The sequence below is a fragment of the Bufo bufo genome, chromosome 3 (assembly GCF_905171765.1).
Source record: "Bufo bufo chromosome 3, aBufBuf1.1, whole genome shotgun sequence".
Lineage (NCBI taxonomy): Eukaryota > Metazoa > Chordata > Amphibia > Anura > Bufonidae > Bufo > Bufo bufo.
In genome coordinates, this window is record NC_053391.1 from 268,678,361 (window position 1) to 268,704,839 (window position 26,479).

The window sequence follows — 26,479 nt, forward strand, 5'->3', positions numbered from 1 at the left end:
CACTAAACAAGAATGGATTTCATGGGAGGATACCACAGAGGAAGCCACTGCTGTCCAAAAAAAACATTGCTGCACATTTACAGTTTGCACAAGAGCACCTGGATGTTCCACAGCAGTACTGGCAAAATATTCTGTGGACAGATGAAACCAAAGTTGAGTTTTTTGGAAGAAACACACAACACTATGTGTGGAGAAAAAAAGGGACAGCACAACAACATCAAAACCTCATCCCAACTGTGAAGTATGGTGGTGGGGGCATCATGGTTTGGGGCTGCTTTGCTGCGTCAGGGCCTGGACGGATTTCTATCATTGAAAGAAAAATGAACTCCCAAGTTTATCAAGACATGCAACAGGACAACAACCCAAAGCATAGAAGTAAATCAACAACAGAATGGCTTAAACAGAAGAAAATACGCCTTCCGGAGTGGCCCAGTCAGAGTCCTGACCTCAACCTGATTGAGATGCTGTGGCATGACCTCAAGAAAGCGATTCACACCAGACATCCCAAGAATATTGCTGAACTGAAACAGTTCTGTAAAGAGGAATGGTCAAGAATTACTCCTGACCGTTGTGCACGTCTGATCTGCAACTATAGGAAACTTTTGGTTGAAGTTATTGCTGCCAAAGGAGGTTCAACCAGTTATTAAATACAAGGGTTCACATACTTTTTCCACCTGCACTGTGATGGTTTACATGGTGTGTTCAATAAAAACACGGTAACATTTAATTATTTGTGTGTTATTAGTTTAAGCAAACTGTGATTGTCTATTGTTGTGCAACTGTATCTATGCTATAGACATACATACATAGTGGTGTGATGTCACAAGTTCACAACAATACTTAGTACACCAATCACTAATAAGTAGTCAGACCTGGTAAAATGTGAAGTTGCACGTATTGCGCCAAAATATTTGCATCATTGGTGCCGATAATCGCGAATATATTGGAGCACTCTATCTGCATATAAAGCTATTGTAATGTTTTGCCATGCCAACCATTTTCTCCAGTCTCAGAAAACTGCTAGCAGCTTGAAAAATGTAGCTATAGTGACCCACGCCTGTATTTCGAGCGCATTACACGAATATTACATTGCTGATTTTTTGCAATCAAGAAAATAATTTTGAATTTGAGAATTCTCGAATATATGTAAATATTCTACCAAATATTCGTGAAATATCACGAATTCTAATATTGCCCCTGCCGCTCATCACTAATCTTTAACTTCTTGGGTTCTGCATATGCTACCCAGAGAATCAACTACTGGACATCTAGTTTAAGAGAGATTTACATCTGTCTGTGCTTGTATTTCTGTTTTCTGCTCCTATAATGGCTTTTCCAGATCCATAAGGTGAGGAATACCACCAATTATAGGCAATGAACTCCCTTTCGATTTCTGTCCTGATTCCCATCATTTTACTGGAAAAATAACCAAGCATGATTTGCCATTATGATGTTTTTTTTTAACAGAATCTGTGATGGAGGCTCCTAATTGAGTCTTCAATGGAGATGTAAACCATACTTATACTGTGAAACTACTGTGATGTTTCTGTTTTTCTGAGTTTGATATTGAAGTGTTCTGTTTCATGCCTTTGTTTTGTACTTGAATGAGAATCAGTTATCTTTTAGATTTTATAATAAAGTCAATTTCAATATTTTTCCAGGTAAAACTCACTCAAGGAACTAATGTGCTATACTGGAGAACAGCAGCTTTTTCCATGGGAACTATCACTATTAAGCCTGTGTTGTTAAGGAATATTCGGATTACAGGTATGTGTTTATATATATATGTTATTTTTGTATATACAAACCGGATTCCCAAAAAGTTGGGACACTATACAAATCGTGAATAAAAACTGAATGCAATAATGTAGAGGTGCCAACTTCTAATATTTTATTCAGAATAGAACATAAATCACGGAACAAAAGTTTAAACTGAGAAAATGTACCATTTTAAGGGAAAAATATGTTGAATCAGAATTTCATGGTGTCAACAAATCCCAAAAAAGTTGGTGTGACAAACTGCCATTTGCCACTGGGCATTGTAGAAAACTTATGGCTAGCCTCCTGCCCTACGACTATGGCCCCGGGACATATTACCCTTCAAGAACAGTGTAACAGAACTATGCCGCATGTCTGGACTGTTAATAGGACCGAACGCGGTTGGAATTTGTGACAGACCCATCCGTATGGATTAAACAAAATGGCACCCAGATAGCTAATTTTATTGTATTTGTGTACTCTGAGCGGCATTCACCTAATGATATGCCCTCAGACTTGAGCTAACTGGGAAGAGGTTAAATGTCTGTGTTTGCTGTGAGGGTGTGACATTGTGTGTTGGGTGGTGATTCCTGTCCTTTTGTTCCCACATGTGTATTGGTGATTTCCCTTTGTCCTGAGAGATAATTGAATTGCTCTTCGGGTGTCTCCAGGGCAGAGAGGAGGAAACCATGATGCATTGTGGGGATGTGTTGTGTCTGTGTATCCTGAGTGCTACGTATCTGTCCTGTGTCACAGTCCTCCTTCTGGTCCCCTAGGGGTGTGTACACCAGATGGGGACCTGCATAAATACGGGCGGGTAGCCCTCAATAAAGTGTTCATGTTTTTCTAACCCTTCAAAACGAAGCCTCGTCTCGTTATTGGAGGGAATTGCTGTATCACGCTGGGGATTGCTAGGCTCTGCATATTTCCTGGAGGAGAGATCTTTCCCCCACGGTCCTGAATGCTGGAGGTTCATTCAGGGTGGAAGGAAGACGGCGCGGCTCCAGTTAAGCTACGGCAGTTGTGGAGTCTGCGGTGGTTGTGGTGTCCAGTGCGGTGCTTGTGGTCCTCGGCGCAAGCTAGGAAGCATCCATTAACGGAAGCGGATCCGTTACAGTTGGGACAAGGCCATTTTCACCACTGTGTAGCATCTCCCCTTCTTACAACACTCAACAGACGTCTGGGGACCGAGGAGACCAGTTTCTCAAGTTTAGAAATAGGAATGCTCTCCCATTCTTGTCTAATACAGGCCTCTAACTGTTTAATCGTCTTGGGCCTTCTTTGTTGCACCTTCCTCTTTATGATGCGCCAAATGTTCTCTATAGGTGAAAGATCTGGACTGCAGACTGGCCATTTCAGTACCCGGATCCTTCTCCTACGCAGCCATGATGTTGTGATTGATGCAGAATGTGGTCTGGCATTATCTTGTTGAAAAATGCAGGGTCTTCCCTGAAAGAGATGACGTCTGGATGGGAGCATATGTTGTTCTAGAAACTGAATATATTTTTCTGCATTGATGGTGCCTTTCCAGACATGCAAGCTGCCCATGCCACACGCCCTCATGCAACCCCATACCATCAGAGATGCAGGCTTCTGAACTGAGCGTTGATAACAACTTGGGTTGTCCTTATCCTCTTTGGTCCGGATGACATGGCGTCCCAAATTTCCAAAAAGAACTTCGAATCGTGACTCGTCTGACCACAGAACAGTCTTCCATTTTGCCACACTCCATTTTAAATGATCCCTGGCCCAGTGAAAACGCCTGAGCTTGTGGATCTTGCTTAGAAATGGCTTCTTCTTTGCACTGTAGAGTTTCAGCTGGCAACGGCGGATGGCACGGTGGATTGTGTTCACTGACAATGGTTTCTGGAAGTATTCCTGAGCCCATTCTGTGATTTCCTTTATAGTAGCATTCCTGTTTGTGGTGCAGTGTCGTTTAAGGGCCCGGAGATCACGGGCATCCAGTATGGTTTTACGGCCTTGACCCTTACGCACAGAGATTGTTCCAGATTCTCTGAATCTTCGGATGATGTTATGCACAGTTGATGATGATAGATGCAAAGTCTTTGCAATTTTTCGCTGGGTAACACCTTTCTGATATTGCTCCACTATCTTTCTGCGCAACATTGTGGGAATTGGTGATCCTCTACCCATCTTGGCTTCTGAGAGACACTGCCACTCTGAGAAGTTCTTTTTATACCCAATCATGTTGCCAATTGACCTAATTAGTGTTAATTGGTCTTCCAGCTCTTCGTTATGCTCAAATTTACTTTTTCCAGCCTCTTATTGCTACTTGTCCCAACTTTTTTGGGATTTGTTGACACCGTGAAAATTGGAATAAACGTATTTTTCCTTTAAAATGATACATTTACTCGGATTAAACGTTTGATCTGTCATCTACGTTCTATTACAAATAAAATATTGACATTTGCCATCTCCACATCATTGCATTCAGTTTTTATTCACAATTTGTTTAGTGTCCCAACTTTTTTGGAATCCGGTTTGTATGACAGTTTTTGCTATATATAAATAAAAAGCTTTTTGTTGTAGACTATAAAGTTTTTTATTCGTAGGTGTTGCCTATACTTCAGAATGCTTCCCATGCAAGCCTGGTACGTTTGCCCCCAGCACTGCAACTTCATCCTGTCAGCAATGCCCTAAAAACACCTTTTCGTATCGTGGGGCCTCCTCTTGTACACCATGTGAACCTGATAAGTATTCAGGTAACTATATACTGAATTGCAGAAATACAAAGCTGTAACTTTAATTGACTGCCCAAATAATATGTTTTTGTTTACATTACAAGGATTTGGTCAGTAAGTCATGGATATGACATAAAGTTAATAATATCTGCTCATTTCTACCTCTTATTTGCCTTATTATTAATTTTTACAGCTTTTAAATACAAATAATAGAAAGCTTGTTTATTATTAGACTAGCCAAAATTCTCTGCATGGCTGTGCTGGGAAGGTTGCCATGCCAACTACTCAAGCCCTGACTGGTCAACCTGTAAACCATAGCATCTAATCCCAGAGCTAGGCGGGGGGGATTTAAGCTCGCTGCTGGTATATGCCTCCTGGCTCCGTTTGTACATCTATTCTTTGTGCATAAACTCTAGATCTGCTTGTTAACCCACTGTATATTGATAATGGCCTAGTTTCTGGATTAACTCCTCATCTGTTGAATTGGCTGCTACTGATTTCCCTGGCATTCTGACCATGGCAAGTTTCTGGATTGGCTTCCTGGGTGCTTGGCAGCCAAGTCCTTCTGGCCTTGCGGCAGGCTCAGGTGAAGAGTCTATGGGTTGTCTTAACTTCCTGCCAACTGGAGTGATTAAGGAAGAGGTAGCAGTTTATACATTTGTTTGCTATGGTGACCATGGTATTTCCTCAAAATAACACTGTAGAGCAGATTAATGGTCTTGTATATCAAATACAGGGTTTAAAGCAGCTTGTCCAGCATCTGACTTAGAGACTCCAATATCAGAAGGCTGTGCTTGCCTGAAATGTCACTACAGTTGCTTGTACTATAAACTTACCAGTATCAGTTAAACATAAGGTAAATCTCCCTAATAGATTTATTGGAGATCCAAAATCAGTTATCACTTTCTTTATGAGACCTCATTCATCGGGAACTGAGAAGCAATATGTGGTACTCATCATGTCTCTTCTGCAGGGAGATCTACAAGCCTTGGCCTTCTCTCTAAACTTTTCTGAACTGTCATCTGTACAGAAATTTCTTTGCAGCCTTGAGTTTACTATATGATGACCCTGATCCCAGGCTGTGGCTTAAGTGAATCTTCTGTCTCTTCATCAGGATAATCACCCGTTAAAGATTACTACTCCATATTTAGAAGACGGTACATTGATTCCCTATAGAAATTACCCAGCCATTCATTGTCATTTATTGTCTATCTGAGAGCTTGAAAAATTCTTAGGTTAATTATCTGCAGGCCACATTCATGAAAGAAGCTATGACTCTGCTCATCAGGCTTGTTCAATGGCTAAGAGAACACAATACAGAGTGCATTTCCTTGCAGTCCACCCTGTATAAACCTCCCTTTGTTTTCTGAGGAACCTATGCAAAGGAATCTACAATATCATTCCAGGAGGAAAGAATCTTCCTGAGATATTAGGGGCTGTGTGTCTACTGTAATGATGCTGGCTATTTGCTCAAAAGTTGCCCCAAGCATTTCAAGACCGAGTATTACAAACACCTAGGTCAGTGATGGCTAACCTCCGGCACTCCAGCTGTGGTGAAACTATGACTCCCAGCATGCTGCATTCATTTCTATGGCGTTCTGAGAACAGCCAAGCAATTGTACATCTTGGGAGTTTTAGTTTTACCACAGCTGGAAGACCACCTAATCAGTCACGTATTTTCCACTATTTCCAAGAAAGTTTTGTTTCCTGTCTCGGTTATATCGATCTTATTCTGAAAATGCAGTTTTTTGCATTGTAAGTGTAACGGTGTGCTGAATGAGTGTAGTAGTTGTACTCCCTTTTTGCTGTAGCTCCCTGGGCTGGCGTGCAGTGGAGGGGAAGACCGCACTAAATCCTCCGGGACACTCTCTGTTGCAGGGAACACCAGCCAGATGGAAGTTGAGGTGCCCTTGATGGTAGTGGGTATGCTTAGGGTGCTTTGGTGGCTGGGCCCCCTTCGTGACGCCAGCACCGTAAGGTACAATTAGGAGATAGAGTAGAATGATGAGTAGTTGAACCAAAACAGGAACTTTACTTGTAAATTGTATTCTTGCAATCAGTATCATCCAATAGCAGCTTTTTGTCATAAATATAGATGGTAAAGCTGTAAATCCCAATAACAGGCTCAGTGAGGTGGTGTATATAGGTTCCAGCTAAACTGTATAGAAGTGATGATCTTACTTGTACTTGGTTCCTAATCTTGCTCTGATTACTCAGCCTTTCAATAATAGTTTGGATCCTATGTAAGTTCTATTCTGCAATTCAGCAATATTCAGTGATTCAGTAATTCATGAGGGCGGTCTCCCTCATGGCAGGCAAACTCTCTGCTCCATTCTTTGAAAGGGTTGCACAAGATGCAGCAATTATTCTCTTAATCCCCGGAAGGGTCCCTGGAAGAGGTATTACAGTAAAGGATCAATAAGTCCTAGTCTTGGACTACAAAGGTAGCAGTAGTATGGTTCCCTGGGCTAGGCCCAGGAGAACAGAGCCAAGTCTGGCTCCTCTCCTCTCTGAACTCTTCACTCCTAATCTAACTTCCTGTGGCTGACCTATATAAATGGTGTTAAAGTGATACATAGAGGTGGATATGTGTAATGCATTGAACCAGCCTTAAATGGGAATTTAACAGCATTGACAAAGGAAAATAAAATAAATAGTGCAAAATTACATAGGATGGCACAAACAATTTTTGAGTGTTCCCATCCACCTGGAGTGGGACACTACATTACCCACTGCTTTAAGGAAAGTTGACCTCGACTTTAGACTTGCTAGATGCTGTGGATCTCCTCGCCGTCACCTGAAAAACAACAAAAACATACGCCACACACATATATAGATATATCTTTATTTCAACATTGCATGGTAATATTAAGTCACTGCAATAAAAAGTTTGCAACATGTGACCCAGCCTCTATATAAGCTTGGGTCACGTAGCGCTGCACGTCACTCTGCTGTTACAAGTGTAGGGAGAGGTTGCAGCTGCGACGTTAGGGCGAGATTAGGCAGTGATTAACTCCTCCAAAACACTTAAGACAGTGATCGATCTACAGCTGTGGATCATTGAACTGCTGCTATTCAATTGCTCACTGCTTTTAGGCTGCCCAGAGCGTTTTTCAGTCACTTTTTTCTGGGGTGATCGGCAGCCATTTTGTGGCTTGTGGAGCACAAGCTGCCACCAAGTCCATTTAACCATCAATAGTGTGGTTATTTTTTGCTATATCCTACACCAGGGGCAAGCTGTCACCAAGTCCATTTAACCATCAATAGTGTGGTTATTTTTTTGGCTATATCCTACATCAAGGGCAAGCTGCCACCAAGTCCATTTAACCATCAATAGTGTGGTTATTTTTTGGCTATATCCTACATCAGGGGCAAGCTGCCACCAAGTCCATTTAACCATCAATAGTGTGGTTATTTTTTGGCTATATCCTACATCAGGGGCAAGCTGCCACCAAGTCCATTTAACCATCAATAGTGTGGTTATTTAAATCTATCCCTAAAAGGGTATATTAGATTCAAGGTGCTGATAGGGTCATTCTCAATAACTTCACACACACGCTACTGTGCATATCCAAGTCTAATTCTGTCCGTAAACGTATACCTGTCACCCAGCGCCTAAATAATAGGCCTCAAATTTATATTCCGCTAAATCTGTGGCTATTGCTGTAGCTGCTCAAGTTATTTTGTGTCCGTCAAAGCACAGTTTTTGTTCTGGGTTGAAATACAATTCCCAACCTAGCAATTTTCTAAATTAGTGGTTTCTGCTGTATCAGGCCTACTTTAAATCTATCCCTAAAAGGGTATATTAGATTCAAGGTGCTGATAGGGTCATTCTCAATAACTTCACACACACGCTACTGTGCATATCCAAGTCTAATTCTGTCCGAAAAACGTATACCTGTCACCGAGCGCCTAAATAATAGGCCTCAAATTTTTATTCAGCTAACTCTGTCATTACTGCTGTGCCTGTATTAGTGTAATACGGTACCTAAATAGATAGCCAGATAGTGTTAGGTGTCTGTAAAAAAAAAGGCCTGAATTTGAATTCAATACATTGGGCCAAATAATATTTTTCTTATTGTGGTGAACGGTAACAATGAGGAAAACATCTAGTAAGGGACGCGGACGCGGACATGGTCGTGGTGGTGTTAGTGGACCCTCTGGTGCTGGGAGAGGACGTGGCCACAGCCACACGTCCTAGTGAACCAACTACCTCGGGTCCCAGTAGCCAGCAGAATTTACAGCGATATTTGGTGGGGCCCAATGCCGTTCTAAGAATGGTAAGGCCTGAGCAGGTACAGGCATTAGTCAATTGGGTGGCCGACAGTGGATCCAGCACGTTCACATTATCTCCCACCCAGTCTTCTGCAGAAAGCACACAGATGGCGCATGAAAACCAAGCCCATCAGTCTGTCACATCATCCCCATGCATATCAGGGAAACTGTCTGAGCCTCAAGTTATGCAGCAGTCTCTTATGCTGTTTGAAGACTCTGCTGCCAGGGTTTCCCAAGGGCATCCACCTAGCCCTTCCCCAGGGGTGGAAGAGATAGAATGCACTAACGCACAACCACTTATGTTTCCTGATGATGAGGACATGGGAATACCACCTCAGCACGTCTCTGATGATGACGGAACACAGGTGCCAACTGCTGCGTCTTTCTGCAGTGTGCAGACTGAACAGGAGGTCAGGGATCAAGACTGGGTGGAAGACGATGCAGGGGACGATGAGGTCCTAGACCCCACATGGAATGAAGGTCGTGCCACTGACTTTCACAGTTCGGAGGAAGAGGCAGTGGTGAGACCGAGCCAACAGCGTAGCAAAAGACAGAGGGAGCAGTGGGCAAAAGCAGAACACCCGCCGCCAAGAGACTCCGCCTGCTACTGACCGCCGCCATCTGGGACCGAGCACCCCAAAGGCAGCTTCAAGGAGTTCCCTGGCATGGCACTTCTTCAAACAATGTGCTGACGACAAGACCCGAGTGGTTTGCACGCTGTGCCATCAGAGCCCGAAGCGAAGCATTAACGTTCTGAACCTTAGCACAACCTGCATGACCAGGCACCTGCATGCAAAGCATGAACTGCAGTGGAGTAAACACCTTAAAAACAAGGAACTCACTCAGGCTCCCCCTGTTACCTCTTCTGCTGCTGCCGCCTCGGCCTCTTCTGCTGCTGCCGCCTCGGCCTCTTCCTCCGCCTCTGGAGGAACGTTGGCACCTGCCGCCCAGCAAACATGGGATGTACCACCAACACCACCACCTGCGTCACCAAGCATCTCAACCATGTCACACAGCAGCGTTCAGCTCTCCATCTCACAAACATTTGAGAGAAAGCGTAAATTCCCACCTAGCCTCCCTCGATCCCTGGCCCTGAAATGCTGGCCTATGAAATGCTGTCATTCAGGCTGGTGGAAACAGACAGCTTCAAACAGCTCATGTCGCTTGCTGTCCCACAGTATGTTGTTCCCAGCCGGCACTACTTCTCCAAGAGAGCCGTACCTTCCCTGCACAACCAAGTATCCGATAAAATCAAGTGTGCACTGTGCAACGCCATCTGTGGCAAGGTCCACCTAACCACATATACGTGGACCAGTAAGCACGGCCAGGGATGCTATATCTCCCTAACTGCACACTGGGTAAATGTAGTGGCGGCTGGGCCCCAGGCGGAGAGCTGTTTGGCGCACATCCTTACGCCGCCAAGGATCGCAGGGCAACATTCTTTGCCTCCTGTTGCCTCCTCCTCCTACTCAGCTTCCTCCTCCTCTTCTTCCACCTGCTCATCCAGTCAGCCACACACCTTCACCACCAACTTCAGCACAGCCCGGGGTAAACGTCAGCAGGCCATTCTGAAACTCATATGTTTGGTGGACAGGCCCCACACCGCACAGGATTTGTGGCGGGGTATAGAACAACAGACCGACGAGTGGTTGCTGCCGGTGAGCCTCAAGCCCGGCCGGGTGGTGTGCGATAATGGGCGAAATCTCGTTGCAGCTTTGGGACTAGCCGGTTTGACGCACATCCCTTGCCTGGCGCATGTGCTGAATTTGGTGGTGCAGAAGTTCATTCGCAACTACCCCGACATGTCAGAGCTGCTGCATAAAGTGCGGGCCGTCTGTTCGCGCTTCCGCGTTCACATCCTGCCGCTGCTCGCCTGTCTGCGCTACAGCGTAACTTCGGCCTTCCCGCGTGAATCACCGCCTCATATGCGACGTGCCCACCAGGTGGAACTCCACCTTGCACATGCTGGACAGACTGTGCGAGCAGCAGCAGGCCATAGTGGAGTTTCAGCTGCAGCACGCACGGGTCAGTCGCACTGCGGAACAGCACCACTTCACCACCAATGACTGGGCCTCCATGCGAGACCTGTGTGCCCTGTTACGCTGTTTCGAGTACTCCACCAACATGGCCAGTGGCGATGACGCCATTATCAGCGTTACAATACCACTTCTATGTCTCCTTGAGAAAACACTTAGGGCGATGATGGAAGAGGAGGTGGCCCAGGAGGAGGAGGAGGAAGAGGGGTCATTTTTAGCACTTTCAGGCCAGTCTCTTCGAAGTGACTCAGAGGGAGGTTTTTTGCAACAGCAGAGGCCAGGTACAAATGTGGCCAGACAGGGCCCACTACTGGAGGACGAGGAGGACGAGGATGAGGAGGAGGTGGAGGAGGATGAGGATGAAGCATGTTCACAGCGGGGTGGCACCCAACGCAGCTCAGGCCCATCACTGGTGCATGGCTGGGTAAAAACGCAGGACGATGACGATACGCCTCCCACAGAGGACAGCTTGTCCTTACCTCTGGGCAGCCTGGCACACATGAGCGACTACATGCTGCAGTGCCTGCGCAACGATAGCAGAGTTGCCCACATTTTAACGTGTGTGGACTACTGGGTTGCCACCCTGCTGGATCCCCGGTACAAAGACAATGTGCCCACCTTACTTCCTGCACTGGAGCGTGATAGGAAGATGCGCGAGTACAAGCGCACGTTAGTAGACGCGCTACTGAGAGCATTCCCAAATGTCACAGGGGAACAAGTGGAAGCCCAAGGAGAAGGCAGAGGAGGAGCAAGAGGTCGCCAACGCAGCTGTGTCACGGCCAGCTCCTCTGAGGGCAGGGTTAGCATGGCAGAGATGTGGAAAAGTTTTGTCACCACGCCACAGCTAACTGCACCACCACCTGATACGGAACGTGTTAGCAGGAGGCAACATTTCACTAACATGGTGGAACAGTATGTGTGCACACCCCTCCACGTACTGACTGATGGTTCGGCCCCATTCAACTTCTGGGTCTCCAAATTGTCCATGTGGCCAGAGCTAGCCTTTTATGCCTTGGAGGTGCTGGCCTGCCCGGCGGCCAGCGTTTTGTCTGAACGTGTATTCAGCACGGCAGGGGGCGTCATTACAGACAAACGCAGCAGCCTGTCTACAGCCAATGTGGACAAGCTGACGTTCATAAAAATGAACCAGGCATGGATCCCACAGGACCTGTCCATCCCTTGTGCAGATTAGACATTAACTACCTCCCCTTAACCATATATTATTGTACTCCAGGGCACTTCCTCATTCAATCCTATTTTTATTTTCATTTTACCATTATATTGCGGGGCAACCCAAAGTTGAATGAACCTCTCCTCTGTCTGGGTGCCGGGGCCTAAAAATATCTGACAGTGGCCTGTTCCAGTGGTGGGTGACATGAAGCCTGATTCTCTGCTATGACATGAAGACTGATTCTCTGCTGAGTCGCTGACATGAGGCCAGATTCTATGTTATGGGACCTCTGTCCTCTGTCTGGGTGCCGGGGCCTAAATTATATGACAATGGACTGTTCCAATGTTGGGTGACGTGAAGCATGATTCTCTGCTGACATGAAGCCAGATTCTCTGCTATGGGACCTCTCTCCTCTGTCTGGGTGCCGGGGCCTAAATATATGACAATGGACTGTTCCAGTGGTGGGTGACGTGAAGCGTGATTCTCTGCTATGACATGAAGACTGATTCTCTGCTGACATGAAGCCAGATTCTCTGCTATGGGACCTCTCTCCTCTGCCTGGGTGCCTGGGCCTAAATATATGACAATGGACTGTTCCAGTGGTGGGTGACGTGAAGCCTGATTCTCTGCTATGACATGAAGCCTGATTCTCTGCTTTGACATGAAGACTGATTCTCTGCTGACATGAAGCCAGATTCTATGTTATGGGACCTCTCTCCTCTGCCTGGGTGCCGGGGCCTAAATATCTGACAATGGACTGTTCCAGTTTTGGGTGACGTGAAGCCTGATTCTCTGCTATGACATGAAGCCTGATTCTCTGCTGACATGAAGCCTGATTCTCTGCTATGGGACCTCTCTCCAATTGATATTGGTTAATTTTTATTTATTTTATTTTTATTTTTATTCATTTCCCTATCCACATTTATTTGCAGGGGATTTAACTACATTTTGCTCCCTTTTGCAGCTCTCTAGCCCTTTCCTGGGCTGTTTTACAGCCTTTTTAGTGCCGAAAAGTTCGGGTCCCCATTGACTTCAATGGGGTTCGGGTTCGGGACGAAGTTCGGGTCGGGTTCGGATCCCAAACCCGAACATTTCCGGGAAGTTCGGCCAAACTTCTCGAACCCGAACATCCAGGTGTTCGCTCAACTCTAGTCGTCATCAAATGGGCTGGTTCGAGGTGTCACTCTGAAGGTTACGGAGGTCTCCAAGCAACCGGCGAGATTCGCCACGGAACATATCTTGCTTCTGGCGTAGGTCAATATCTCCGGCTTCCATCTGCGCTACGGGTTCGGTACAGGAGCAGCGGTGGAAGCAGGAGCTGGCTCTTGACCCGGAGCTTTTGGTTCCGGCTCGTCTCTTTAATAGGGACTGATACTAAGGCCGCATGCCATAGACTCTAGTTACCTCCAGGCGGCACGGGGTAAGGGTAGGGTGCTGGTATTGTCCATGTTCCATGCTGAGGGGACAAAAATACAGAGTATGTTTTGGGACCCATGCCTCTTTCATTGGGGGGTGCCTTCTGCAAATGTCATTAAAACAGGGATAACATAAGAATAGCCACCTAGAATGTCAAGGGCTTATGATCCCAATACAAACGGGCGAATATATTGAGACATTTAAAGAAACTTAACATTGATGTGGCCTTGCTGCAGGAGACACACCTAGAGGAACAGGATTTCTGGAGACTTTGAAAGCTATGGGTGGGTCAAGTAGTGGGGTCCTCCTCGCTTGGGAGGAATGCAGGAGTAATCATCCTCCTACACAAACGCTATGATATCAAAACTGTCATGACAGACGACGAAGGTAGACTGATAAAAATATTGCTAGAATCACCGGCAGGAGTACTTACTATCTATAGCATACAGTATATGCACCTAACTCATCTCAGCAGAGATTCTATAACAAAATAGAGACCACAATAATGCAAAAAGGCAACGGTCAGTTATTGGTAGCAGGAGATTTTAATAGAATGCATGATGACAGGGAAGATAGATGTCAAAAGGATCCCAAAATACGGCCTACTCCTAGAGGTGCTCATACTCTTTCTCCATTGCTTCAATCCACTGGTCTGATGTATGGAGACATCAGCATCCGATGGAGTGAGAGTATACTCACTTTTCCCATGCCCAGGGATGGGAAGAAAAAGGAAATAAAAAATAAATATGAAGAAGCCATGAAAAAAAATGAGGAAAGTTTTTGAGTTTATAAGAAGAGCGATTCACAATGAGCAATGGAGGGAAACTCATTCGCGGACTATGCACAAGGCGACTTTCGCTTTTGACTTATCTTATAGAGACGCTCCAGCTCATTATTTGACAATGCCCTAAATGTAATCTACTGAAAGCTGGACTTCTACATAGTCTTTGGGACTGCCCAACATTACATCCACTATGGTCACAAACCACTGAGTATATTCAGTTAGTTTGGGGGGTGATTGTAGCACAAAACCCACAACAATGCATTTTTCATTATATCCCAAAATAACAGGTGGAGGAAATGGGAATAGGAGTATCAGAGGGAGGAATACATATTTTACTCATGTCGGTTAAGAAAGTAATTTTGAGGCAGTGGTTAAAAACTGAGACCCCTACATGGGAAGACTTTTTGGGGACAATGAAGCATGTGCTTTACATGGAGAGACTGGACATAGAAAGAAACAAAGAAAAGACAATAGGCAAGTTTATTAAAAAATGGAAAACATTTATTGAAGCAGCACTATCAGAGGTAGAGATTCGAGAACTAATGTCTCCTTTCCAACAGACAAAGTGGTATGTAGAAGCCCAAATAGGAGGAAAGTTAGGAAAGTTGGCAGGTGAGAAAGGTAGAAATTCTCCTGATGAAATAAGATACAGGTAAGTATAAAATCCTTTCTGCATGGAACAAAAAAAGGAACAAAAGGGAAAAAAGAAAAGAAGTGAAAAAGGGGGGATGTTAGAGTTTAAAGGTTGGGGGGTGGGATGGTTTGGGAGGGAGCGTAACAAGAAGAAAAAAAGAAAATTAAATCAAGATTAATGTACAATGTAAATGTTTATCTTTGACATCTTGTATATATTGGAAAAGGAGGAATGATCTTGTCATATTTCTTGATTGCAATAAAAAGAATGAAAAAAAAATGGTTTAATGAAAGACTTGAGTAGTATGTTACCTCAATCTGAATGGGTAGATTATCTGACGCTAGCTAAATTTGCTGTCAGTAATCGCCATCATGTATTTTTCGACACCGCTTTTTTCCCCTGTAATTATTACATCCATTTTCCACATGCGTTACTGAAAATACAGGGGTGGAGATTCATTAAAAAAGTGTGCATAGTTTGGGCACAGGTTCAAACGAACCTGAAGAAAGTCAATTTATTTTTATTTTTTTCAAAAGAGAAATGCTGATAAGAAATGTTCAGTGGATTCTTTCTTTTCTGTGGGGGGAAAGATATATTTATCTACAAACATCTGCATCTCAAAGTACCTTCACATAAGTTGGGTCCCAGATACATTGGTCCCTATGAGATTGTGGAAGTTATTAATCCTGTGTCTTTTTGATTGCTTTTGCCCCATTCATTTTAGATTTACAATATGTTTAATAAAACACTTCTCAAAAAGTACATTTATTTTGTGCCTCAGCCTTTAGGGTGGGATGGTTTGGGGGGGAGCGTAACAAGAAGAAAAAAAGCCTCATCCTCCTATTTGGTAGAGGGAGACTTGGAGTATGATATACAACGTTCCAAGGACTCTCATAGATTTAAAGGTTCACTAAAAGAGTTCAAGAGGGGCCTAGATGTATTTCTGGAGTGTAATAATATTACAGGTTATAGCTACTAGAGATGGGTTGTTGATCCAGGGAGTTATTCTGATGGCCTGATTGGAGTCGGGAAGGAATTTCTTTTCCTTTAAAGTGAGGAAAATTTACTTCTACCTCAGGTTTTTTTGCCTTCATTTGGATCAACTTGCAGGATAACAGGCTGAACTGGATGGACAGATGTATTTTTCAGCCTTATAAACTATGTTACTATGTATGTTAATACATTGTAAAGGTTATGGACGTGAAGAATGTTCTTGGATACCAGCTTTATCTGTACATGTGGATTGTCTGATCCACTCTTTTTATACAAAGTTTCCTAGATATAAGGGTCCTATGGCCCCTCATAGAAGGGGAAGGGCAGAGAAAATGCTATGCATGACTGTGGTGGGAGGGTTGCAATGCTGACAAGTCAAGCTTTTGGCTTATCGAGCTATCAATGAGGCTGGAAGCTGAGTCAATCTGGTCCCTGGCTCAGCATCCAATTCCATAAGCTAGGTGGGGATCTAAATATGCTACTCAGTCATGGCCTAATGCTGGTGATTTCATAAATGCTGAGCCAACCAACGAAAAAAACCAATAACCCCATAGAGAATAAGAGAGCACACATATAAAATATGTAGTTTATTAAAGACACAATTACAATAAATATGACACAAAGGCACAAGGAAAAGGGGGGTGGTGGGACGCCCCGTGTAGCAGGACCATAAACAACCACCCTCACATATACCCGACTAACAGGGAAAAAAGGTCACAGACACCGGGTATAAAACCGCATACTAAAGGGAGAGCTGTAAGTTCGCCCAAAGTAACCTATAGACATGTGTGTGCTGCATGCAAAAAATAAGAGTCAATGTGGTCACACATAGCAAACTTGCCCACCTAAAATAACATAAATGACCATCAGATGAATACAGATGACCAAGTGGTATCACAGATAAGGGTGAAGCAAGGATGCTATGTGTAAGCAATAACACTAAAATAACAAACTAGCCATGCATAGAACAAAACACAAGTTAACCATGGTATGCCGGAACCCAAAGTCTGTGACCAGAGCTGCACCTCGACGCGCGTTCCGCCGAGAAAGGCTTCGTCAGGAGGTAAAGATAACAAACAGTGTCTATCTTTAAATAGTGTGGTCCACAGCTGGCAGTTGATTAGCGCATACGCCCAGTGATGCAGAGCGTGACATCATAGAGGCGCGCCACCCACTCCCAGAAACCAGGCGAGGCCCGCCCATCACGTCACATAGCCAGGCAGGGAGGAGGGAGCCGCACTAACAGCGTGCAGCCACACCCCCCTCCCGTCCGATCACATGACATGAGGGCGCACGTCAGCGAGCTCGCAAGGGACAGGTATAGGAGCGTCACCACGATGCCCCCCTGCAGCGCACCGGTGCGATGCGCAGTTGCCAGGTGGAGATGGGGAATGAAAAATACAGTAAATAGCAGTGTTTGTCAAGATATATTTGTCAGGGATCCGGCATGCCAGGGCAGCCATAAATGGACAATACAGTACTAAGGAGGATGACAAAACACATCTCAGATACAATATATCATCTATCATCCATTCTGATGCATGTGAGATCGAAGTCCCTGTGTAAACATGTTTGCATACCTCTAAAACTGAAAACAATCATAGAAATAAATAAGATATAGATCAAATTGAAATAATAATAAAATATTTGGCAAACGGGTAAATCCCCCACTCTATCATACCATAGTAAGGAGATACGGGTAACCTATACCGTGAATGGAAAGCTGACACTATAAACATATACGGGATGCAGTGATGTGATACAGTATAACATGATCATGGTATAATTATACATACTTAATTGTTAATAAAAAAGGTGACTAATTAATAATAAAAATGTGATGATGAGAAGCCGTCAAAGACATATATATATATATATATATATATATATCGATGACGTTCTCCCATCACCCGATTCTGATAACATATATGAATAGATGAATTCATGTGATCAAAAAACAAAAATTCATAATAAGTGCCTAAAAATCACAAATATGTAAACAGAATACATGTTGAAAAGGTGAAAAACACATGATAAATATAGAGGTGATAATAAGTACACGCGAGAATGATAAAGTGACAAAAATAAATAATAAAAGTACAGTGCATAGTGCAGAAGAGCCCTGAGGTGATAGCCGCAGAACTAATAAATATCAAGCACATAGTAAGTGCCGTTCCCCTAACCATCTCATATGGTAGCCACAATCCTAACAACTAGGGGTTATAAAGGATAAGGAGCGGCGGCCAAAGATCCCCTCCCACACCATAGTGGAGGAGTTGGGGTTTTGATAGATGTCTATTGCTCCATAGAGAGATGTTCTTCTCTAGGCCCAAAACTCGCATATCTGCAATAGGACCACACACAGTCGCAGCAATCAGATGTACTATGAAATACAAATAACAGTAAGTACATAATAAAAGGACAACTAACAATAAAAATTAAAAAGCACGATTTATAGAAAAGACTTGAAGCTAACAGTCTCATTGAGACCATTAGGGATCTCACTCTTCAGTAGAACAATCTAGGAGGCGTTTCTTAATTTCACCTCCACGGCAGCCCATGGAGACCCTATCAATACCCATACACTGTAACCCACGGGGATCACCATTATGTCTGTCCCTAAAGTGCAAGGTCATGGGTTGAAATTGGGTCAACTCATCATGTGCGGTGGTAGCTGCCTGGCGGATCTTGCTTGCATGTTCAAATACCCTAACGCGCAGTTTCCTGGTGGTCATCCCAACTTACAGGAGATTGCAAGGGCAAGTGATCAGATATATCACAGATGCAGTCCTGCATGTGATATGATGTACGATATGATAATCACGTCGACCCTCGGAATCCCTGAATGTGGAGGACCGAACCATGTATCTACATGCCTGACAGTTGTTACACGGGTAGGAACCCCATTTGGGCCCCTTACTCCCAAAGATGTAAGATGGCGATGGAGATACATAGTGACTGCTGGTGAGCATATCACCCAGGTTTTTGGATCATCGCCACGTAACCTCGGGATATTGTCGAAGTGTCGCACGCATGTCATTGTCTGAAAGCAATATTGGCCAGTACTTAGTGAGTATTTCCCGTATTTTACGCCACTGCATGTTAAAAGGCATAATAAATCGACAGCTGGTATTGTCGGTCTTTTGTCTATTACTAGTCAGGAGGGCATCCCTATTTGTAGATTTGGCACGTGCATACCCCCTATTGATGTCAACTTGATTGTATGCCCTATTTTGAAACCTCCTGGAAAGCTCACCAGACTGCGCCTCAAATTTCTTATCACTAGAGCAGACGCGTCGAAGACGCAAAAATTGCCCCACCGGAATGGCCCTAACCGTCTGTGGATAATGTTCAGACTTGGCATGTAGGAGGGTGTTGGTGGAAGTTGGCTTCCTATATAGGTCTGTGGAGACCCGACCATCACTCTCCCTACTGATAAGAATGTCCAGGAACTCCATCCTGTCCTGGCTATAATGCCAAGTCAGTCTGATGTTGAGGTTGTTGTTGTTGAGCCACTGGAGGAAGGTCAGAAGCCGGCCCTCCGTGCCTTTAGAACAAGGTAATTAATCTGTCCACACATAGGCTTACTGATATACAGGTCCAGGTTCTTCAAAAGGGGCTTACTTTTGCTCCTTCAGGCAGATTTGAATATTTCACGGCCGTGAAGGACCTTTTTGGTAGGAAGCTCCTTTTCAAAAAGTATTTTGGGAGGGGCTCTACCAGTTCCCCATTTACTACTGAAGCTGAGAAACAGGCACTTAGCGATCTACAGGCCTTACTGGATAAACAGGAGACACCACCATCCACTAGCGAGTCACCTCTGCATCTGTGCCGCCGATCACATTTCCCCAAAAAACTTTTGTGCCCAAATGTTGACATTTTTGTCAAGCTGGTCAAACATGATTTTGAACAGCTGGCGGGCTATTCTGGCCGCAAGAATTTGACTCGTGACCAACATCGGGCCATTAAAGAGTTACGTGATTTGAAGGATATTGTAATCAAACCTGCGGACAAGGGGGGAAATGTTGTGATCTGGCCTGCACAGATGTATGAGAAAGGAGCATTCAGACAGTTAGGAGACAGGGAGTGTTATAAACGATTAGACAGCAATCCCACCACCAGGTTTAAGGTTGAATTAGACCATATCTTGGACTCTGGGGTTGAAAACAACATTTTGTCACCACGACTTAAGGAGGGTTTGGTGGTTGACCATCCGGTGACACCAACCCTGTATTTGTTGCCCAAAGTCCATAAGCAGTTACAACCCCCCCCCCCTCCCCCGGGCGCCCTATTGTGTCCGGGGTGGGGAGTCTCTGTGAACGAGTTAGCAGATTTGTGGACTTTTATCTGAGGGGATGCGTGGAGACCTTACCGTCCTATGTCAGGGACACCTCTAATGTATTGAGGAAACTCAATGGGGTGTCGCTGGAGAGGGACATGTGGCTGGTTACGTGTGATGTTGAGGCCCTCTACACGTCGATTTGCCACGACCACGGGATCAGGGGTTCCAATATTTCATGCATATGGCAAATTTAGATCCGGATATTATTGTGTTTGTGATTGAACTTCTGGACTTTATTTTGAGACACAATTATTTTACATTCAAGGACCGCCTCTTCCTACAGCTCCGGGGAACAGCGATGGGGGCGACTTGTGTGCGCTCGTATGCTAACTTGTTCCTCGGACAGTGGGAGAGAGAGATAGTCCTGAATCTTCTGAATTATGGCTCTGTGGTCTCGTGGTCGCGGTATATCGACGATGTACTTTTCATCTGTCAGGGCACGGAGGGCCGGCTTCTGACCTTCCTCCAGCGGCTCAACAACAACAACCTCAACATCAGACTGACTTGGCATTATAGCTAGGACAGGATGGAGTTCCTGGACATTCTTATCAGTAGGGAGAGTGATGGTCGGGTCTCCACGGACCTATATAGGAAGCCAAGTCTGCACATTATCCACAGACTGTTAGGGCCATTCCGGTAGGGCAATGTTTGCGTCTTCGACGCGTCTGCTCTAGTGATAAGAAATTTGAGGCGCAGTCTGGTGAGCTTTCCAGGAGGTTTTAAAATAGGGCATACAATCAAGTTGACATCAAGAGGGGATATGCACGTGCCATATCTACAAATAGGGATGCCCTCCTGACTAGTAATAGACAAAAGACCGATAATACCAGCTGTCGATTTATTACGCCTTTTAACATGCAGTGGCGTAAAATACGGGAAATACTTACTAAGTACTGGCCTATATTGCTTTCAGACAATGACCTGCGTGAGACACTTCGACAATATCCCCAGGTTACGTGGCGACGATCCAAAAACCTGGGTGATATGCTCACCAGCAGTCACTATGTATCTCCATCGCCATCTTACATCTTTGGGAGTAAGGGGCCCAAATGGGGTTCCTACCCGTGTAACAACTGTCAGGCATGTAGATACATGGTTCGGTCCTCCACATTCAGGGATTCCGAGGGTCGACGTGATTGTCATATCGTGCATCATATCACATGCAGGACTGCATCTGTGATATATCTGATCACTTGCCCTTGCAATCTCCTGTACTGTATGTTGGGATGACCACCAGGGAGCTGCGTGTTAGGGTATTTGAACATGCAAGCAAGATCCGCCAGGTAACTACCACCGCACCTGATGAGTTGACCAGGGGCGTAGCTAGAAATGCATGGGCCCCATAGCAATAAAAATGTATGGGCCCCCCCCCCAGCCCCTACATATCTATCGGGCCTCCCACCACCCCTTCCAGAGCTCCCACCCAAACACCCATCCTAGATCTCCCACCGCCATGAGCAGTTTCACACTTGCAAGTAGTTTCACACTTGCGGCAGGACGGATCCGACAGGCTGTTCAGCCTGTTGGATCCGTCCTGCCGCTATTTCGCCTTGCCGCCACTCCATCCCCATTGACTATAATGGGAACAGGGACAGAGCTCCGGTGCAGCTTGGCAGTGTGCGGTGAAAGGCTGGCGGCCGAAAAGTACTGCAAGTCCGACTTTTTTGTCTGGTGACCTCTCACCGCGCAGTGCCGTGCTGCGCCGGAGCTCCGCCCCCATCCCCATTATAGTCAATGAGGACAGAGCAGCGGTCCAGCGAAATAGCGGCAGGACGGATCCGACAGGCTGAACAGCCTGCCGGATCCGTCCTGCCGCAAGTGTAAAAGTACCCTTAGTCTGTCATATAAGGGCATTGGCATATACTTCTGCTGTGGGCTACAGCAGAAGTATATGCTAATCGTCCACCAGCAAGGCAGCTGGCACTGGGATCTCCATGTTATTGGTCAGTTAATACATCAGGGACCCCCTGGCATAGCTAAGTGCAAACTGGGTGATCCATAGGCAGGACTGAGTGGCTGCCCTCATCCACCAGCCCGTCCCTAATGCCAGTCAATACCCCCTTAGGAAATCTCTCATCAGATGTGAGAGCAGCAGCGATCGATCAGCCAGGATTAATGTGCACAGTGGGAGGCAAGTGACAAACTGCCCCTCTCATTATTAGGCAAGTGAAAAACTCAGCTCTGCTACATCTACAATGAGCAACTACAACAAATGTAATGCCAAACTGCAGTTCCTCTATGTGATGCCTTGGATAGCTTCCACTGGACGCATGGAACTGCAGTTTGGCATTACATTTGTTGTAGTTGCTCATTGTAGATGTAGCAGAGCTGGGTTTGTCACTTGTCTAAGATTGAGGAGGGGGGGGGGGCAGTTTGTCACTTGCCTAAGGCCAGGCCAGGGTAAGGGGGGCCTCCCACCCAGGTTGTGCACATTAATCCTGGCTGATCGATCGCTTCTGGCCTGCTGCTGTGCTGCCTGCAATCACATCTGAGGAGAGTAGTAGTACTGACTGATATTTGTTTCCTAAAGGAGGGGGACGGGACGGGTATTGACTGGTCTGGGGCTGCTGGGCTTAAATTATCACTATCTATGTCACCGCCACCGGCGCTCCCACCAGGCGGGTTAGGGCCCCCGGACTCACTCAGGGAGGGAGTAGGGACAGTCACAGACACTTAGACTGGTCTGGACCGGACCACCAGGACCCCGGTCCGGTCGGATGGTCCGTCCAGCCACTCTCACCTCAGCAGACAGGAGTCAGGCAGCGGCGCAGTCGCACTCGTCGCAGGCTCAGGATAGGAGGAGGGGAGCTCTCAGCCAGGAGAGGAGACGGATCAGACAGTGAGTCACTGGCAGCCAGCACCGCTGCACACAGCTTCCTCTTTCGTCTTCCGACCTCAACTGAAGCCGCTCCCCCTCCCTCCTCACTTAGCCTGCCCTGCACAGTGCGAGTCACGCATGGCCTCGCCTCCGCTCCGCCCCCTGTGAATCTGATTTCACTCATTTATCAGCTGCGGGCCGCGTTCTCCTGGCTTGAGGGAGCCCCGTGGGCCCCCCTGACTTAGGGGCCCGGTCGCAATTGCGACCGCTGCGACCCCTATAGCTACGCCACTGGAGTTGACCCAATTTCAACCCATAGCCTTGCACTTTAGGGACAGACATAATGGTGATCCCCGTGGGTTACAGTGTATGGGTATTGATAGGGTCTCCATGGGCTGCCGTGGAGGTGATATTAAGAAACGCCTCCTGCAATTGGAGACCAAATGGATTGTTCTACTGAAGAGTGAGATCCCTAATGGTCTCAATGAGACTGTTAGCTTCAAGTCTTTTCTATAAATCGTGCTTTTTAATTTTTATTGTTAGTTGTCCTTTTATTATGTACTTACTGTTGTTGTTTGTATTTCATAGTACATCTGATTGCTGCGACTGTGTGTGGTCCTATTGGAGATATGCGAGTTTTGGGCCTAGAGAAGAACATCTCTCTATGGAGCAATGGACATCTATCAAAACCCCAACTCCTCCACTATGGTGTGGGAGGGGATCTTTGGCCTTATCCCTTATAACCCCTAGTTGTTAGGATTGTGGCTACCATATGAGATGGTTAGGGGAACGGCACTTACTATGCGCTTGATATTTATTAGCTCTGCGGCTATCACCTCAGGGCTCTTCTGCACTATGCACTGTACTTTTATTATTAATTTTTGTCACTTTATCATTCTCACGTGTACTTATTATCACCTCTATATTTATCATGTGTTTTTCACCTTTTCAACATGTATTCTGTTTACATATTTGTGATTTTTAGGCACTTATTATGAATTTTTGTTTTTTGATCACATGAATTCATCTATTCATATATGTTATCAGAATCGGGTGATGGGAGAACGTCATCGATATATATATATATATATATATGTCTTTGACGGCTTCTCATCATCACATTTTTATTATTAATTAGTCACCTTTTTTATTAACAATTAAGTATGTATAATTATACCATGATCATGTTATATTGTATCACATCACTGCATCCCGTATATGTTTTATAGTGTCAGCTTTCCATTCACGGTATAGGTTACCCGTATCTCCTTACTATGGTATGATAGAGTGGGGGATTTACCTGTTTGCCAAATATTTTATTATTATTTCAATTTTATCTATATCTTATTTATTTCTATGATTGTTTTCAGTTTTAGAGGTATGCAAACATGTTTACACAGGGACTTCGATCTCACATGCATCAGAATGGATGATAGATGATATATTGTATCTGAGATGTGTTTTGTCATCCTCCTTAGTACTGTATTGTCCATTTATGGCTGCCCTGGCATGCCGGATCCCTGACAAATATATCTTGACAAACACTGCGATTTGCTGTATTTTTCATTCCCCATCTCCACCTGGCAACTGTGCATCGCACCGGTGCCCTGCGGGGGGGCATCGTGGTGGCGCTCCTATACCTGTCCCTTGCGAGCCGGTGAACGCGCGCCCTCATGTCATGTGATCGGACGGGAGGGGTGTGTGGCTGCACGCTGTTAGTGCGGCTCCCTCCTCCCTGCCTGGCCATGTGACGTGATGGGTGGGCCTTGCCTGGTTTCTGGGAGTGGGTGGCGCGCCTCTATGATGTCACGCTCTGCATCACTGGGCGTATGCGCTAATCAACTGCCAGCTGTGGACCACACTATTTAAAGATGGACACTGTTTGTTATCTTTACCTCCTGACGAAGCATTTCTCGGCGAAACGCGCGTCGATGTGCAGCTCTGGTCACAGACTTTGGGTTTTGGCATACCATGGGTAACTTTTGTTTTGTTCTATGCATGGCTAGTTTGTTATTTTAGTGTTATTGCTTACACATAGCATCCTTGCTTCACCCTTATCTGTGATACCACTTGGTCATCTGTATTCATCTGATGGTCATTTATGTTATTTTAGGTGGGCAAGTTTGCTATGTGTGACCACATTGACTCTTATTTTTTGCATGCAGCACACACATGTCTATAGGTTACTTTGGGCGAACTTACAGCTCTCCCTTTAGTATGCGGTTTTATACCCGGTGTCTGTGACCTTTTTTCCCTGTTAGTCGGGTATATGTGAGGGTGGTTGTTTATGGTCCTGCTACATGGGGCGCCCCCCCCCCCCCCCCCCCCTTTTCCTTGTGCCTTTGTGTCATATTTATTGTAATTGTGTCTTTAATAAACTACATATATTTTATATGTGTGCTCTCTTATTCTCTATGGGGTTATTGGTTTTTATCGTTGGTTGGCTCAGTATATTATACTAGACCCCAGTGTATTTATACACCCAATTTGAGTTTTTATCTTTTAGGTTGGTCTAACGATTTCATAAATTCTTCCTGGCTCAGTTTGGATTTACTCCTTGACTGCCGTTTGGACCCTCTCCATCTCTCTTGGTTCTCGCTCTGCTAGTTTTGTTACAAAAATGTACCACCACATGATTTCAGGGAAAAATATATATTTTCAGCAGTATATCAAATTAATTGATAGCAATATTATTTATTTTTCTGTTTTCAGCTTCTGGCAGTGCATATTGTACCCCTCGCCCCCCCTGCACAGATAAAGACTATTTCTACACTCATACGCCATGTGATATCAACAAAGAGGTAATAAAATCATGTTTGCTACATAGAGTTTTTAAATTAGAAGAAAAACCTAACCAGTGTTGTTTGATTTTTCACATTTAGACACAACTGGTATATAAATGGATTGAGACTAAAATTTGCAATGACACTATGGAAGGAGCTAAAGAACTGCCAATGTCAGGTGCCAAAATAAAATGTCCACCTTGTAATCCTGGGTTCCATCAGTCCAACACCACAATCTGTGAACCATGCCCTCATGGAATGTTTTCAGATGGTACCAGTAAGTATCTTTTTATACTTATCTCTATGAGTTATGACTAAAAGTGACCATACAGAGCAAAGTTGGCCAAACCCAACCCACCAACGGGATGAGTAAAATTTTTATATGTATGGGGGTATGCTGATAATTAGGGTAAAGATGGATCAGGTATATTAAATTTCAGCAGAGGTGTCTGGCAGTGACTTATTCAGCGCTCCAAATCGAGAACACATGTATTCTCAGCCAAACCAAGCGTGGATATGTATGGTGGAGTCAGGAAGAGTAGTTCTCATCTAAACGAGTGTTTGGCCGATAACTGTTGGAGGTTTATGGGCACCTTTTTAAGCTAAAAATAGATATGTCAGTCAATCATTTGTCAGAGCATAATCATTACCAGTTTCATTCATTACCATGCACTTGTTTCAAGGTTAGGGTGCTGCCAGGAGTCACGGTGGTGCTACAATTTGAATGTGGCAAAAAAAATTATCAACACTGAGTGTGTTTTTTGCAA

General features: G+C 45.0%; 1 protein-coding gene across 1 annotated transcript in view; it reads left to right on the forward strand.

Moving 5' to 3' along the window:
- ELAPOR1 (endosome-lysosome associated apoptosis and autophagy regulator 1) overlaps positions 1–26,479 on the forward strand; it is an 810,939-nt gene that overhangs the window by 238,657 nt on the left and 545,803 nt on the right. The window contains exons 6-9 of the mRNA XM_040422210.1: positions 1,662–1,767; positions 4,332–4,481; positions 25,642–25,730; positions 25,812–25,989. Coding sequence (XP_040278144.1) covers positions 1,662–1,767; positions 4,332–4,481; positions 25,642–25,730; positions 25,812–25,989 — 523 coding nt within the window. The remainder of the gene's footprint in view (positions 1–1,661; positions 1,768–4,331; positions 4,482–25,641; positions 25,731–25,811; positions 25,990–26,479) is intronic.